The sequence below is a fragment of the Hypanus sabinus genome, chromosome X2 (genome assembly GCF_030144855.1).
Source record: "Hypanus sabinus isolate sHypSab1 chromosome X2, sHypSab1.hap1, whole genome shotgun sequence".
NCBI lineage: Eukaryota > Metazoa > Chordata > Chondrichthyes > Myliobatiformes > Dasyatidae > Hypanus > Hypanus sabinus.
In genome coordinates, this window is record NC_082739.1 from 6,539,320 (window position 1) to 6,556,713 (window position 17,394).

At 39.5% G+C, this 17,394-nt stretch overlaps 1 protein-coding gene across 1 annotated transcript in view; it reads left to right on the forward strand.

Annotated features, from left to right (window-relative positions):
• Positions 1–4,597: 4,597 nt before the first annotated feature.
• Positions 4,598–17,394, forward strand: part of htr3a (5-hydroxytryptamine (serotonin) receptor 3A) — a 32,912-nt gene continuing 20,115 nt past the window's right edge. The window contains exons 1-3 of the mRNA XM_059956742.1: positions 4,598–4,712; positions 15,074–15,234; positions 16,961–17,005. Of these exons, the coding sequence (XP_059812725.1) occupies positions 4,598–4,712; positions 15,074–15,234; positions 16,961–17,005 (321 nt within the window). The remainder of the gene's footprint in view (positions 4,713–15,073; positions 15,235–16,960; positions 17,006–17,394) is intronic.

A 17,394-nucleotide genomic window follows, 5' to 3' on the forward strand; every position in this document is an offset into this window, starting at 1 on the left:
TTTGTGAGATACAAGTGTAGGGTGGAATTCTATTTTTGTGTAACACCAACATTGACAGAAGAATTAAAGTTAAGGTCTGTCCCGAGCCTTATAGGCTCATCAGGCCGGTGCTTATGTTGGTTTCCGTGGTGTGAATGACTGAGAGTACGAGACTTCCTCCCCACCCACCACCACCCCTCCCCGGATAGGATGCCAGTTCTGGTTTTAAAAGGCCGCAGCTTCAAAGAAAAGGGAAAGATCTAGGAAGCCATTCACTCCCTTGTTTTGAAATATTTGAAATAAATAAACTTGGAGGTGATGCCATTCTTAGCAAAACAAGGGGATGGAAAGAAAGGCAAGTAATTATATTCCCCAAATCAGGAACTTTGTGTGATAGGATTTCCAATCATACTGTTGTGGTATGAGAAACAAGCAATACATGTAAAAACAATTTATTGATAACCAGATAAACATTTTAGTGATATTGATTATTGAGCGAACTTCCTGGTTCTTCTTCAAAATAGCCCCACCTGATTTTTTTCCCACCTTACTGGGAGGGAAATGGAGTCTATTTCAGATTGTTCAGTCTCTTCCGTCACAATGCTGGAAGGCGATCCAGTGAACCACACATAGTAACGTTGAGGAAGGTGGCGAAGAATGGAAGAATGGCTTGTTCTCACTGAGGAGAGAAACAGATAGAGGAAAAACTAAAACAGAAAAAAATAAGGTGACAGTGAAAATTTGTTAGTGGGGTAATATCATCATCAAGCAGCACTTTACACTTTGTACCAAAAACATTTTTACAGAAGGATTCTGTGTTGTAGGATGAATAATTAGCTATGGATCAATAGAAAGAATAAAATAATGAGAACCAAACTCATTGACATCTTAGAAATTGTCCATCAGTTTATCCCCATATTTGGCTGTTGAGATTGGTAAATCCAATGATTTGATAACATTCAAATCAGTTTGAATTGGTCATATTTTGAAGGGTGTCATGAAAGCACTTCTCTCTAGACAACATCTGAGTTTCTTAAGTGGGAAATTAATTGAGTGGAAAGAATTAACACAATAATCCTGCCATCAATGGCACAGAAGTATGCCTTGATTATAAAGGACATAGATAACGAAATATGGGAGATAATGTCAAAAATATAGGACAACATGGTAGCGAGGAGGCTATCGTAATACTTTACAGTGCCAATGATCATGATCAGGGTTTAATTTCCGCCATTGTCTGTAAGGAGTTTGCACATTCTCCCCTTGTCCATGTGCGTTCCTTCTGGATTCTCAGGTTTCCTCCCACATCCCAAAAAGATGTATGAGTTAGGGCCAGTAAAGAGTGGGCAGCTATGTTGGTGCCGGAAGCATGGCAACACTTGCAGGCTGCCCTCAGCACAATCTGTGGACTGTGTTGGTCATTGATGCAAACGGCACACTTCACTGTATGTTTTGATGTTTTAATATATTTGTGGTAGATAAAGATAATCTTTAATTTCTTAGTATACCATAATAAATGATTTACAACACAGATAATCTAATCATACAGTGGGAATTGTATGCATTTGGTGATACATTTTTTATATATAAGAAAAGATTGTATTGTCTGTGTGCGATTAGCAAAAATGCTTTCGGTTTCTACCCCAGAAACAAAGGCTAAGCACATCTTGAATCTATCCAAACTCATTTGTGGATCTTGATGACACATGGCAAGGAAGATAAATGAGTAATCGAATGTATAAAGTTAATTGGCATCATTGACTTCAGAAAGAGTTTAATGACATTGGATAAACTCACAGTTTAGTTAAATTGTTCCATTTTAAAAAGGTCAGCTGAGGAAATTCTGATCATTTTTGACCTTTCAAATGTGTCGCCTTGATTTAGAGACAATTTGAAGAGAATGTTATTTCACCTAGATCATAGCCCTCACCTTCCTCCTTGAATCATTTCCAAATATTCAAAGCACATTTCAGTGAATTCATATGGGCAACATTTTAATTATGGACTAGTTTATAAATGCAATGACATATAAGAATAGAAAATTTCAAATACAATCAATAAGGCCTCACCTTTTTTTGGGAGAACATCATTCTTCAGAAACAGCTACAAATGAGTACAAATGCTCATGCCGCGATCTCACATGTTGCAGCTGCCGAGGAGGGGAGATGCTGGAGGCGGTGTGGCACGGTGCCCATGCTGGATCGAGGGCTGGCTCTTCCCATTGGTGCTGCTCTCCAGTGTTTACTCAGTGAGAGACAAGCTGGGTTGCATGCGTTCATCTATGGATAGCTGCGGGCTTGTTCTTGCCAACAACATCCATGTACCATCAATCTTCAAGACATGTCACTCAGGGACAGGGACTTGGGCTCCAATGTAGATTTTTGTGTGACTCTATGTTTACTGCTATCTTATATGTGCTATATGTGCCTTGTATTGTGTCTGATTGTCAGTACTGTGTTTTGCACCTTGGCTCCAGAGGAACACTATTTCATTCGGCTGTATTCATGGGTATTCATGAATGGTTGAATGAAAATTAAACTCCAATGTGAACTTGAAATAAATACACGTATATAAAATCACGAGAGGCATAGAAAGGTTGAAATCACAGACTTTTTCCCAGGGTGTGGGTGCTAAAAAATAAGAGAACTGAGTTTTAAAATCAGATGCAAGAGATTTAAAAGGAACATCAAGGGCAACTTCTTCATGCAAGACATAGGGTGCTTTTGGAATGAGCTGCCAGAAATAGTAGTCGAGGCGGCCACATCAGCAACGTTTAAAACCCATCTCGATACATACATCAATAGGTGAGGTTTAGAGGCAATAAGCCAAATGCGGGCAGATGGGACTAGCTCACTGGGTACCACAGCTGGCACAGATGAGTTGCACTGAAAGGCCTGGTTTCACGCTGTTTAACTCTATGCAGAAGTCTTCAGAACACGTCCCGTCTTTAAACAGAATCAAGTTAGATTGGACTGTGTTCCCATCAAATTGCATTCTCTGCAGCAGTCACTGGACAAGAGTGTAATTGGCAAGTCAGGTATTATTAACAAAACCAACAGAATCTGCCACCTAGGAGGAAGTAAGCTGTCTCTTATAATAGGCCAAAGAGAGAGAGAATAAGCTGCAGATTTTAAATCTATAAAATAGCTGATTTCTCATAAACATGCTAATTCTGTTTAGGAGACAAATGAGTAATTTCAGTAATTTATTTACCTTTTTATTGAGATGCAGTGCAGAATAGGCCCTAACCGACCCTTTGAGCCTCGTCGCCCAGCACAGCCCCAATTTAATCCTGGCCTAATCACGGGGCAATTTACAATGACCAATTAACTTACCAACAGGTATACCTTTGGACTGTGGGAGGAAACCGGACCACCCGGAGGAAACCCACACGGTCAAAAGGAGAACGTACGGGGAGGCAGCAGTAGGAACTGAAACCAGATTGCTGGAAATAAAGCATTGTGCTAACCACTACGCTACTGTGCCACCCCTCTTTACACTGTGCGTAAAAAAGATAACCTACCTTCTAATATTCTCATTTACATTGTTTATTCTAGTGTTTGTGTGGTGAACTATGTGCCTGTCAGGACACGCCCCCTGCTGACTGCTCCTGTGGCTCCTCCCACAGGCCCCTGTATAAAGGAGATCTGAGGCCTGACGCTCGGCCTCAGTCTCCAGGACATAGTATGATGGACATTCACTCCTGGTTCCTTCTTCCAGTCAATAAAAGCCGATATCTCGCCTTACGTCTCAGTGTGAGTTATTGATGGTGCATCAGTTTGAATGTGAATAATTTCAGCACGCTGGTCTTTTCAATCCCTTCATATAGTCTTTTATATTCTTTATTAGATCACCCCAACATTTCTTCTATCTGAACAATTTTCCAACTACTGCAAACTTGAAAGGTGGTGACTTTATTAGGGACTTCCTGCACCTAAAAAACTGCTCACTGAGTGTATGTCTGTGGTCTGCTGCTGCAGCCCGTCCACTTCAAGATTCAATGTGTTCTAAATTCAGAGATGTCCTTTTGCACACCACTGTTGTAACGTGTGGTTATTTGAGTTACTGTCGCCTTCCTGTCAGCTTGAACCAGTCTGGCCATTCTCCTCTGGCCACTCTCATTAACAAGGTGTTTTCACCCACAGAACTGGATGTTTTTTTTTGTTTTTCACACCATTTCTCTGTAAACTCTAGAGACTGTTGTGTGTGAAAATCCCAGGAGATCAGCAGTTTCAGAGATACTCAAACCACCCCATCCAGCACCAACAATCATTCCACTGTATAAGTTATTCAGATCATATTTCTTCTTCATTCTGCTGTTTGGGCTGAACCTCATGACCATGTCTGCATGCTTTTATGCACTTGGTTGCTGACAAGAAGATTGGCTGATTAGATAATGAGCAGGTATACATGCAAACCGAATAAACTGGCAACTGAGTGTAATAAGTGTTTAGTGGAGCCTTGATTCCCAATTGCTGATTAAGCTAAGGCAGTGGTCCCCAACCTCTGGGTCGCGAAGCACGCAAGACTGCAGCGGTAGCCGGAATGCACCCAACACATCTTTAAGAAAAAAGCCAAAATAAACAAGCTAATTAATTAGGTGCCTCCCGGCACGTAAATGTCGGTCCAGATCAGAGGCGATTGCCGAACGCATAGTGCAAGTGAAATTGGCAATTTTACTACCAATTGCTACATTGCTACCGCTGCAATCCTGCATGCTTCGCGGCCCGGAGGTTGGAGATCACTGGTCTAAGGCCTTCTCAGGTAGGACTTGATTGTGATTGTGACCTGTACAGCCAACAGTACTTCCATTAGGTAGAACAGAACCTCTTTGCCTCATTACTGTCGCGTTGGGTTATGTCGCATTGATGCCATATTAGGTAGAGTGTTCCATTTCAAGGAAGTAGCAACGGGCCAACATAAGGTAACATTTTAACAAGGGAAAATATTGAAGGATTTGAAGGATTTGGTTGTGTTCAGAAGAATGAGTTTTCTAGTTAAACATACGAAATGTGGGAGGAACTCAGCAGGTCAGGCAGCATCTATGGAAGGGAGCAAACAGTCAAGACCCTTCATGAGGACTGGAAAGGCAGGGAAAAGAAGCCAGAATAAGAAGATGAGGGGAGGTGAAAGAGTACAAGCTGCAAGGTGATAGGTGAGACAAGGTGAGGGGGATGAAGTAAGAGACTGTGAGGTGATAGGTGCATGAGATAAAGGGATGAAGAAGGAGGAATCTGATTGGAGAGGAGAGTAGACCTTGGGAGAAAGGGGAGGAGGAAGGGCACCAGAGGGAGGTGATGGGCAAGTGAGGAGAAGAGAAGGGGTATGAGAAGAGCCAGAATGGGGAATGAAAAAGAGAGAAAGGGGAGAGACAGATATAACTAAATATTCTAGTTTTTTTGCTCACAATATAAGGACCTACATCATTTAGAGTCCATTCATAATTTTCCCTGAACTGAGGAGATTTAAAGGAGACCCTCTTTGGTGAGTCTGGAGTCAAATATTCCATGCCAGAAAAGGACAGACAAATTCCTCTGCTGATGCAAGTGTGTAAACCAGACATGTTCTCACAATAACTCAAAACATCCATGTTAAACATTAGTGAGATTATCTTACTTATTAAATTCTACTTTCAGTTAAGTACCTGAATTTAAGCAGCACAGGAGTCATGGTGGGATTTGAACTTGCGTCATGGTTCAGTGGCCCAGTTTTCTGACTATTCATCCAATAATTAAACAACTGCACTATTGTATTAAATATCACCACTAAAAATGAAACATTTTTCAATTTCAAATGAATGCCTCACTGAGCCCCTCCAGATGAGAAATGGCAAGTTCAGGTTACTGCACTTCATTTCCAATTGTTGGAATTGAATATAGAAAGTGCCCTCAGAAAAGCACTTGTCTCCATATTTTCAAATACCTCATTATGACACTAACAATAGACAGATTACACCCAGTATATCTTGATTAGATACACCTGTACACCTGCTTGTTAATCATCCAATCATGTGGCAGCAACTCAATGCATAAGTTTTGAAGTTTTGAATGGCCTGCTTCTAATCCCAAGAATGTAATTGAAATTCAACCTGACCAAGAGGTAAAACACTTTAATCTTGACATCAGTCAAATAACAAGTGTGAAAGGGCAACAACTATGTGTCCTTATAGTAGTACATTCAGAATTTAACTTAAAAAGAATACAGAAGCAACACACACAAATTGCTGGAGGAACTCAGTGGGTCAGGCAGAATCTATGGAAAAGAGTAAACAACTGACGATTCTGGCCAAGACCCTTCATCAGTCTATAGATATTGCCTGGCCTGTTCAGTTCCTCCAGCACTTTGTGTGTGTTGGTTGGATTTCCAGCATCTGCAGATTTTCCCTTGTTTGAAGCATATAGAAAATACATTTTAAGGATCAATTCATTAATTGGATTGATCAGTTAATACAGTCAATAGCCACTTTATTTGGCACAGCTGTACACCTGTGAGGGGTGTTCAACTTTATAAAGGGACAGGATTTAGGAAATATTGAATGAATTGTTTCCACTTCTTGATGATGTATTAACAGTCCTCCAAAGGGAAGAAGTGAGTGTATGTTGGATTGATTGAACCTTCCAAGATCTTGAGGTTCTTCAACATAACCCTCTGTGAGTCACTCAGAAGGGCCACATCAACAGCTAACACACAACAGTACAATATTTATTGCCAGATCTCATTAAAAATTAGAATCTGCACTCATCCCTATCTAAAAAGCAGCATAAAATATTCATTAACAGCATTAAATAAATTGGATTACCTCATTTAAACCCCCCCTATGTTAAAGATGGATCCAATTTTTCCTTGCCATTTTTTATAAAAGTAGATGGATTATATATAAAGAGTTAACAAAATGAGTGTCAATCCCCATTTTGCCTAATACTTTAAAAATTAATTTATGGATCATGGCCATTTTGGGTTATTATTGAAAAGAATTATCTAATTCGATAAAATTAGATAGTGATTGATAAAGTAACCGTCGGGTCCTTATGATTCTCTTTGCCCCACCCCCTGTTAAATTATTTCAGGTGGCTATACTTTGATTATATCCAACGCTGGTTGTAATAAACCCTTCTTCTCGAATGTTCTCATAGAGAGTTTCACAACTTTCAAACATTCACAGTACTTCACAGTCAATGAAGCATTTTGGAAATGGGAAATTCAAACAAACAAAAATGTTGGAAACACATGGCAGGTAAGGCAGCGTCTATCCAATCTATATGAATCAATCTACGAGGTGACAGTAACACAATGCTTCAATTCCCACCGCTGTCCATAAGGAACTTATACGTTCTCCCCATGACCAGGCGGGTTTCCATCCACAGTCCAAAGACATACCAGTTGGTAGGTTAATTGGTTAGTTAATTTTTCCTGTGATTAGGCTGGATTACACTGGGGGATTACTGGGTAGTATGGCTTGTAGGGCCAGAATGGCCTATTCGGTGCTGTAAATAAATAGCTAAAATACTGTATTTAATTTATGTATACAATTAATCTGTGTAGATAAGCTATGTTATGTAGTTATATTTATATTTATTGTGTTTTTTATTATTGTGTTCTTTATCTTATTGTGTTTTTTTGTACTGCATCAGATCTGGAGTAACAATTATTTTGTTCTCCTTTACACTTGTGTACAGGAAATGACATTAAACAAGCTTGAATCTTGAATGTGTGAAGAGAGAAACAAGTACTTCAGGTTGACCTTTAGTCCTTATAACCAGAAGGCTGAGCCTCAAACCATGCTAACCAATAGCAATATCCAATCAAATGTTTACAAAGTACCAAAGAAAGAAGTTCCATTTCCACAGCTCGATCATTTAATTTCACATCCTCATTATGTCTTGAAGTATACTTGAGTGGCTGTCATGAAACACAAGAGTACACATGAGCCAACTCATACCCTTGTGGTCCTCAGGTAACATATGTGGTAAGGTTGCAAAGAAAATTCATTCTTATTCACAATACATTAACATCTGTGCTCTGTTTAGTTACTGTGACTTAAACTAAGGAGTTTCAGCTCTCTGGGTGCAAGGCGCTCCCAAAGTTTTACTGAAATGTTATTGGGCTGTCCAATGGAGCACTGTTAAGATTTTGTTAAATACAGCCAACCTTATTGAGTTGGTGCTGGTGTCTAAGGCATCCACTGTCATTCAAAGAGGATTTCCTTTAAGGTTTAAGCCTAATGTTTGGTCTCATCACTCCCCACAGAGTTCCCCTAATTACTCCCCATCTCTCTTTCCAACTCCACCAGCAGTGAACCTCATCCTGATTGTCTGTCCCTGACTTCCAAGGTCAATCATGTCCAATTGACCATTGCTCAGTCCATGACCTTTGATTGTCTTAACCGCAGACCTCATTTCACAAACACCAATTGCCTATCTGACTGACCAGTAACCAAGCTACCAGCTGACCATCCTTCCAAACACTGACCAACACCTTTTCATAAATTCTATTGTATTCCTTTATTTTCCTATAAATGCCTGCAAGAAAATGAACCTCAAGGTAGTGTATGGTGACATATACATATGTTGATAATGAATTTATTTTGACTTTGAACTTTAAATACTCAACAGGTCAGGGATAACTTCACTCACCTCAATTCTGAATGGATTCTACAAACTATGGAGTCACTTTCAACTCAACCTATGGAGTCTACAAATTCATTTTATTGCACAGTATGTCTTCAAGAAAATGAATCTCATGGCAATATATGGTGACATATTGTATTTTGATAATAAATTTCCAGTGAACTCCTGACAGGCCAGTTCTGCATTCCAGTTGGCTTCTCCTGGATTACCGATGCCGCACACATGACTGAATATCATTGCCATTGCCTGGTTGAAAAGTAACCTCACACAGCACTGCTTTAGTGCACTTTCTAGGGGGCGACACAATTTTAGAGGACATTTCATAAGGATCCCACCCACCCTGCTCATGGACTGTTTGTCCCACTCCCATCAGGGAGGAGGCTATGTAGTATCCACGCCAGAACTACCAAACTCAAAAACAGTGACTTTCTCCAAGCAGTAAGGTTGATCAACAGCTTCCCACCCACTAACCTACCCCTCCACACCCCCAACCACCACTGCTTTATCATTTCCTGTCAGAGTCACCTTATGTACAGACACACCTGTGCCTAGTGTCACTTTATGGACATACAATCAGTCTATATATATAAGCTATCCCAATGCAGCCTCCTCTACGTTGGTGAGACCTGTGGTAAATCAGACTGCACTATCCACCACAAGCAGGGCTTCTCAGTGACTGAACATTTTCATTCCAATTTCCATTCCAACACGTCAATCCATGGTCCCCTCTTGTGCCAAAGTGAGGCCATCCTCAGGGTGGAGGAACAGCACCTCATATTCCATCTGGGTACCCTCCAGCCTGATGGCATGAATATCGATTTCTCCTTCCAGTAAGCAAATACCACCCCACTCCGACGTTTTCCTTCTTCTCACCTGCCGATTACTTTCCCCTGGATCTCCTTGCTCCTTCCCTTTCTCCCATGACCCACTCTCCTCTCCTATCAGATTCCTTCTCCTCCGGCCCTTGAGCTTCCCCACCCACCTGGCTTCACCTATCACCTTCCAGCTGGCCTCCTTCCCCTCCCTCCACTTTTTATTCTGTCGCCTACCCTCTTCCTTTCCAGTCCTGAAGAAGGGTCTCGGCCCAAAATGTCGACTGCTTATTCATTTCCAGAGATGTGGCCTGACCTGCTGAGTTCTTCCAGCATTTTGTTTGTTCTGCTCTATTTTTTCTATTATTGTGTTCTTTATCTTTTGTGCTGGACTTGATCCATAGTAACAATTATTTCATTATTCTTTACACTTGTGTGTTGGAAATGACATTAACGATCTTGAATAATTTTACAATTAAATAAAGAAGCAATAACTTTAGCCCTATATTGCGAGACATCTATTGCAGATCAGGAATTAAGAGGTTAAATTATGAGTACAGAATGGAACAGAATGTTTTAATATACCACTTAGATGATTCTAAATCGTCCATTAGTATCGTACGTTCCATGTCTTACTGATAATGAAATATCTCACAGAATCACTTTGAAACAAATTAAATTAATATTGTTTTTCCCAATATGTTATTTCGTTAGTATATGAATCTCACTGCCAGCAGTACTTCATCAGGATCCCAATCTTATTTCCGGTCACTTTAATAAGATTCACATACAGCAGAATAACTAAGTAAGTTTTCTGTAAGCCATTCTATCTGACTGCTGGCACACTTGATTGCTTCCAACCTTGAGGGAAAAAATTCCTTTGGGAAAATACCTAGTGCAGCGTATAGCCGGATAAACATGCTTCATTGCATTTTCCCTCTCTGAATGAAACTCAATGCTAAATGGCTCCTTTATATTACATTATTGTGTAAAGCAAACTCTGGAAAATACACAAACTGGCCTATTAGTGCCATTAGCAAGTGGTTGAAAAATTGGATTAAGTTTCCCTCTAGCCTTCTGCTCGCCTCTTCACCTCTCTAATAAACTGCTCAGCAATCCAACTGATCTCTGTAGAATTAAGAAGTGTAAATATTTTCCTATTGCAAAAATCTTTGTAAAACATTGATAAAGCAATGATAGTCATTAAAAGTGGTCTTATCTGTGAAAATTAAAAGGTGAAGGAGAGAATAGTAGTCGTGCAGGTAATCAGTCATCTGTTCCTAGTTGTTCCTTGTGTGAGAGCAACAATAAAGCTGAATTGCAAAGTCTTTACTTACATCATTAATTTTCCAATTTAAAAATTGTTTCTACATGAAATGCTAACTACAGATCCCATTCTAGATCATGCGGAATTTATTTATTTATTCGCTATTTATTGAGTTACAGTGTGGAATTGACCTTTCTGACCAGTCGAGCCGCTTCACATGGCAACACCTGATTTAACCCTAGTTTAATCACAGGACAATTCACAATGACCAATTAACCTAGTAATAGGAACATCTTCGGTGTGTGGGAGGAGACTGGAGCACCTGGAGGAAAATGACACAGTCATGGGGAAAACTTACAAACTCCTTACAGAAAACAGTGGGAGTTGAAGCCAGGTTGCAGATACTGTAAAGCATTGTGTATAAAGTGCTGCTTTGATTGAATCAAAGTGTGCCTGAAATCTGCTAATTATTGGTTGTTTAAAAATAATTTTAGAATTTTAATTCCTGAGAATAATCCTGACAATAAAAGGGTTAACATATTAGGATTATTTGATGACTCTGTGCATGTACTCACAGGAGTTTAGAAGAATGATGGGGATTTCTTTGAAATCTATCAAATATTGAAAGGCTGAGATAGAGTGAACATGAAGTAAATGTTTCCTATAATGGGGAAGTCGAAGGCCAGACTCCTTGTGTCACTGTCTCACAAGACAAGGATGTCCCTTTAGAACAGAGATGAAAAAGAATTTCTTTAACCAGAGGGTGGTGTGGCTATGGAATTCTTTTCCATCGGCATCTGTGGAGGTTAAGTCATTGGGTATATTTAAAGAGGAGGTTGATAGGTTCTTGATTAGCAATAATGTCAAATGTTCTGGGGAGAAGATAGGAGAATGGCTTTGAGAGGGATAATAATCAGCCTTTAAGGAGCAGACTCAACGGGCCAAGTGGCCTAATTCTGCCTCTATATCTTATGGTCCTATTTAGTGTGATTTCTGGCTCAGTTTGTGTGGTGAGTGTGATGCATACTGAAATCACCATCCTGCCTGAGTGAAGCTGCGCAGTGCAAACAGACCACAGGGTTGACATCAGCCAGTTACTCTCGCTGAAACCTGATGCAGATCCTCCCATCACATTTGATTATATGAACAACTAATCAGCATCAGTTACCAAAACATGAGTGGAGACAAGGGCAAAAAAGTCACTCATGGGTTGGGTTAAATTCACTTTTAATACGGAGACAGGATTGCAAGACTGCCTTTGTCTCGGACAGGTGTAAATGGACCTCCATATCACAGCCGAACTGAACCATCCCATTTTAGTCTTCAAACAGCATTGACTTAACTAGAAGTGTGAGAAGAGCCAGCATGAGCATCTACACTTCCTGGGCAACTGCTGCCATAATTCTTACTGTTTTGCTATCTTCTGAAGGTAGGTTCATCTTTATTGTTCTTTTGAACTTGTACATATAATAACTTTATCCCACAGCCCTCATTAATGGTATTCAATTTGTACCTTGAGATACTTCTTGCCATTGTAATTTGCTGCTACCCTCAACCTAATGTATCATTAGGTTGGCCAATATGAAAAGAAGCGAACTCACAACAAACTCCAAAACTTAATCTAAATTCTAAATAGATTGTCCCATGATCAGTCATTGGTAGAATGAACTAGTAGAAAGAATGACTGTACAGGTTTGATCTCGGCTTCTGTCAGCATAATAGCAATTTTTAAAATAAATATTTAGTTCCTTCCTTTGATATTGGTGGTGCAGTTCAGCAGAAGATTCTTCAACCTGAAAGCACCAACATTTTGATCCACATTCTGGAAGCTTTATCAACAATTTACCTTCTTTGATATTTTTACCCATGAGAGCAAAACAAAGAACATGCAAATATGAATTATTGATGTGCTTTTCTCCTGAAGGGTTTTGAATCAATGTCATCTAAATGAAGCCAGGGTTTAAGCCAAAATAATAAAAGCTGTAAAGGATAATAGGTAAACTTTGTATTGGCAGATTGCACTGTACACTGAACAAGTGTAATACAGTAGACAGAATGACAGAGAGGTCAGTGCTTCTCTGCACCCTACCAACCACGATATATTATCCCCGCACAATAGGTTGTATAGTGTAACTCAAGCAATTTCTATCCACTTTTCTTCACAGTCTGGACACAATCAACATAACTTTCTTTGGATGAAAGGGCCACTCTAGTTCTCATAGTGAAAATTCTGAGACAGACTGGAAGTTATGGGGAAGAATAACAAAATTAGCTAATACAAGCAAAAAAATGATGCTAATGGCAAAACAAACATGTCTACTGTGAGTATAAACAGTAAGAGATGAATTATTACCAACAGATGCATCTTGAAAAGAATGGGAGCTGAAGTTATGACCGGAAATTGTTAAAATCTAGATTGGCATTAGGAAAATGCCTGATCAAAAATCTTTGGGAATTTATATAATTTCTTATATAGCAATGACCTGCTCTTGGTTGTACAGGGCACAATTTCCAAATTTACAGTTAACACAAAGCCTTGCATAGTGAGGAGGATGGTAAATGAGTGATAGGGGAAAAGACTGAAATTTAATGTTGAGAAATGTGACATATCAAATTTTGGTAGGAAGAATAACAAGCAATATAAAAGGGGTAGAAGAATATAATTCCAGACTGTATGTTGATCGTTGAAAATGGCCAGACAAATTGAGAAGCCGATTACAAATGAGTTGCCATGCTTTAGAGATAAGGTCCTCCCCAGATTACAACAAAGTTCAGTTTCAGAACTATTTCTAATACTAACGTTGTGTAGGTCAGAAATGTGTCTGCCCAGCCATATGTTTGAATAAAAAATATAGGCCAACCAAAGACAATATGTAAATATGGTTCATAAAACATACATGTCAAAAGACAAACTAGCCCATTTTTATTCCCATATAAACCCCATATGTGACAGATGTAACTCTGAGGTTGCTTCTTTAACCCATATGTTTTGGCCTGCCCTCTTTTGAAAAACTATTGGAAAGACATCTTTGATATTGTTTCAGCAGTTTTACATATTGATTTACAACTCCATCCCATTACTGCAATTTTTGGATTACCAATGATTGATTCTAGTTATTTTTCATCTTCAGCCTGCCGTTTGATAGCATTTGTTACGCTGATGGCCAGAAGATCCATTTTATTTAAATGGAAAGATTTTAATCCACCTACTACACTTCGATGGTTCTCTCAAACTATCGCTTGTTTAAACCTAGAAAAAAATTAGGAGTGGCACGGTTAATTCCCCTGATTAAGTTTGAGGAAACTTGGGAGTCTGTTATTCAGTATTTCCATACATATGACATCAGTTGATCTTGTTTTCTTTTTTGAATCCTTTTTCCTAATACTTAACTGTTTATGGATGGAGGAACGGAGTCAAGAACAGAATAATTATAATTAACAAGTTATGGCAGCCCAGTTTTTTTTTGTTTTGAACTTCTTCCTGTTTCAATTATCAAAAGATCGGGTGGACATGTCTGGATATGATATTTGGAACTCATGTTTGTATGTGTTATCGCTATTATTGTAATCCTGTTCTCTTGGTATTGCTATTATTGATATGTTAATTTAACTGATTATAATGCAATAAAAAGATTTGAAAAGGAAAACCCAACTATTTGGGTTCAGCTATTTATTTTACTCAACTACATGAATTTCTTTGCGAATGCAATAGTATTTCTGCAAACAAGCCCATAAGACCATAAGACATAGGAGCAGAATTAGGCCACCTAGCGCATCGAGTCTGCTCCACCATTCAATCGTCACTAGTCCGTTCTTATCCCTGTCCTTGGTCCCACTCCGGTCTTCTCCCTGTAACCTTTAATGCTGTATCCAAACAAGTCCCCATGAGACAAAGGATGCTGTAGCCCCAGAGCAGTCAGCAAATCCATCCAGCCTGTCTCCCAAATACTGGTTCTTATATATATAACCCACTGGTTCAGCCACAATGATGTACAGTGATGAGTTCTGTATGCTATACTTCGGGAAAGTTGTAAAGACTTTAAAGACAGTAAAGAAGGTTACATGATTCTTGGGAACATGTACTTTAGTTCTATGAGTAGGTGGAGAACCTGAGGTTGTTCTTTTTGGAACAGAGGAGCTTGGGAGGGGATCTGACAGAGGTGTTTAAAATCATGAAATGTAGACAGAAACCTTTCCAATTGGTGTAAGGATCAAGAACTATTGAGCATGTAATTTGTAAAGGAAGCAAAAGAGACGCAACGCAAAGAAAGATTTTTTACACAAAGAATAATTGGGATCTGGGTGGACTGCTGGCTACATTAGGCGAATCAGATTAAATTGCAATGTGTTTTTGTAAGCTCTTTACTTTATAATACCATCATTTTCAGGGCAGACATGGGGAAATCAAACTGAAAGCCCGAAGCCAGGTTTACTGCAGCTTTCTGCATATCTCATGGCCAATTATTCCAAGAGTGTTCGACCAGTCCGTGACTGGAGGAAAACAACAACAGTGGCCATTGATCTAATGGTTTACGCTATTCTGAATGTGGTATGTACTTGCGATCTGTCTGAACTCTATATTCAAATGACTGTCTCAATGAAAACAACTACTTTGATTTACAGAGCAACAAAAGGTGGACTCTAACCATGTTTGACCATTGCAGTCAGTGTCCCTTGAGTGCAGGGACAATGGAGTTAAGACTTCAAAGAATAAGGAACTTGATATTGGAAGGATTACTGTGCAACTGTACATAAAAACATTTTAAAAATTAAATTAATTGTATTATTTCATTAAGACTGGTGTGGGAGATAAGGCAAAGTGTTGTATCTGCTGTAAGAGGGAGCAGAAAGGAACATCTCTGATTCACACTGCAGTAAGTGTCTGTAGCTTGAGGAATTTTGGTTCAGATTTCATGAGCTGCAGTCTGAGAGGAGTGAGGAAAGGTTATCTGGATATTTTGTTCCAGAACATAACTATATCCATTGTGCTTTAATGCTGTAAACTTGTACTCTAAAAAGGCAGGAAGATGTGACTAACAGTGAGGCAAGTTTGAGGGTCCAGAAAGTACTGGTTGAAGTGTCTCAGGATGTGTCCAGCAGCTGAAGGGAGGAGCTGATCACAGTACTGGATGCCATTAAAGTTGGTGCAGTTATAGGGAATATAATAGTGAAGAGAGACAGTATAGGTAGAGGATGGCTAGTGTTCTCATAGCTGTAATCTAGTGTCTTGAAGGTTTCTGGGTTAAGGAGGCTCCTCAAATTGGGGGAGACTTGGATTTTGAGGAGAAAGACCCAATTGTCATGACCCATGTGGGAATCAATAATATTAATATAATAAAAAAGAAGATTCTTTTGAACAAATAGCAATAGTTTAGGTCCCAATTTCACTTGAATTAGACTGGGAGCAGTGTTCAAGCATAATTATTGGCTAGCCCTGTGGACATGTCGATCTCCTCTTATTTTTAATTGTACGGGCCAAGCTTTCTCATCTGGAAAAGGGGCCATAACGATCTCAGGAAGCTCAGGAGAATAAAGCTAGAGCTTGAAGGGTTAACATATTCTTTATAGGACTGGATGACAAGGAGTGGTATGAGATGCTTAAAGCACCTGAAGGATTCAACAAGGGAGCCTATTCTTTAGCACTAGGTGCAAACTATTCAGAAATGGTATCAGGAAACATTTCTACACGGAAAGGGAAGGAGAAATCAAATTCAGCAGAAATAGAGAAAAGTCATAAAGGGTTGAATAGTGCACTCTTCTTCCAAACCTGAGAGACCAGTCTTCATCATGTCAGAATCAGAATCAGGCTTAATATCACCAGCATGTGTGCCTCAGGCTTCTGTATCTCCTCCCTGATGATAGCAATGTGAAGAGGGCATGACCTGGGTGATGGGGGTCCTTAATGATGGATGCCACCTTTCTGTAGCATCGCTCTTTGAAGATGAGCTGGATGCTACGGAGGCCTGTGCTCCTGATGGAGCTGACTAAGTTTACAACTCTGCAGCTTACTTTGATCCTGAGCAAGTGTCCCCTCCCATACCAGACAGTGAGACACAGACAGCTCTCCACAGTACATCCGTAGAAATTTGTGGGTGTCTTTGGCGGCATACCACAACTCCCCAAACTCCTAATGAAGTAAAGCCACTGTTGTGTCTTCCTGTATTGGTATGCTGGGCATGTGCATGCGCACATACACTGAACGGTCATGGATTATTAATTCCTTTCTAACAATTGCAAATTAATTTTGGTTGATGGTGTACTTTATCTACTTTCAGGATGAGAAAAATCAAGTTTTAACCACCTATATCTGGTACCGACAGGTAAGAGTTAAGTCTGAGTGGGGTATTTTGACTGAACCTAAAATACCAAAAGAAAATTGTGAACATTCATATGTTCATGTTTGGGAATTCTTTATAGTATATATCAATATACCAAATTCAGCTATAAAATCAAGTTAATAGGGATAAAATCATGAGACATCTCTGCAGATCAGGCAGCATCTGTGATCAATGGTGAAAACACTTCTGATGGAAAGGAATTCACCAGAAACTCTGCTTCTCTCTCCTTGATCTGCTGAGCATTTGCCTCATTTTCAGCTTTTCTTTTCAGATTTCTCATCATCAGATTAAAAAAGGCCATTTGGCCCATTATACACCAAATTTCCTGTTTTCCCTTTACAGCTGATTATTATCTTACTTCTGAAACATCA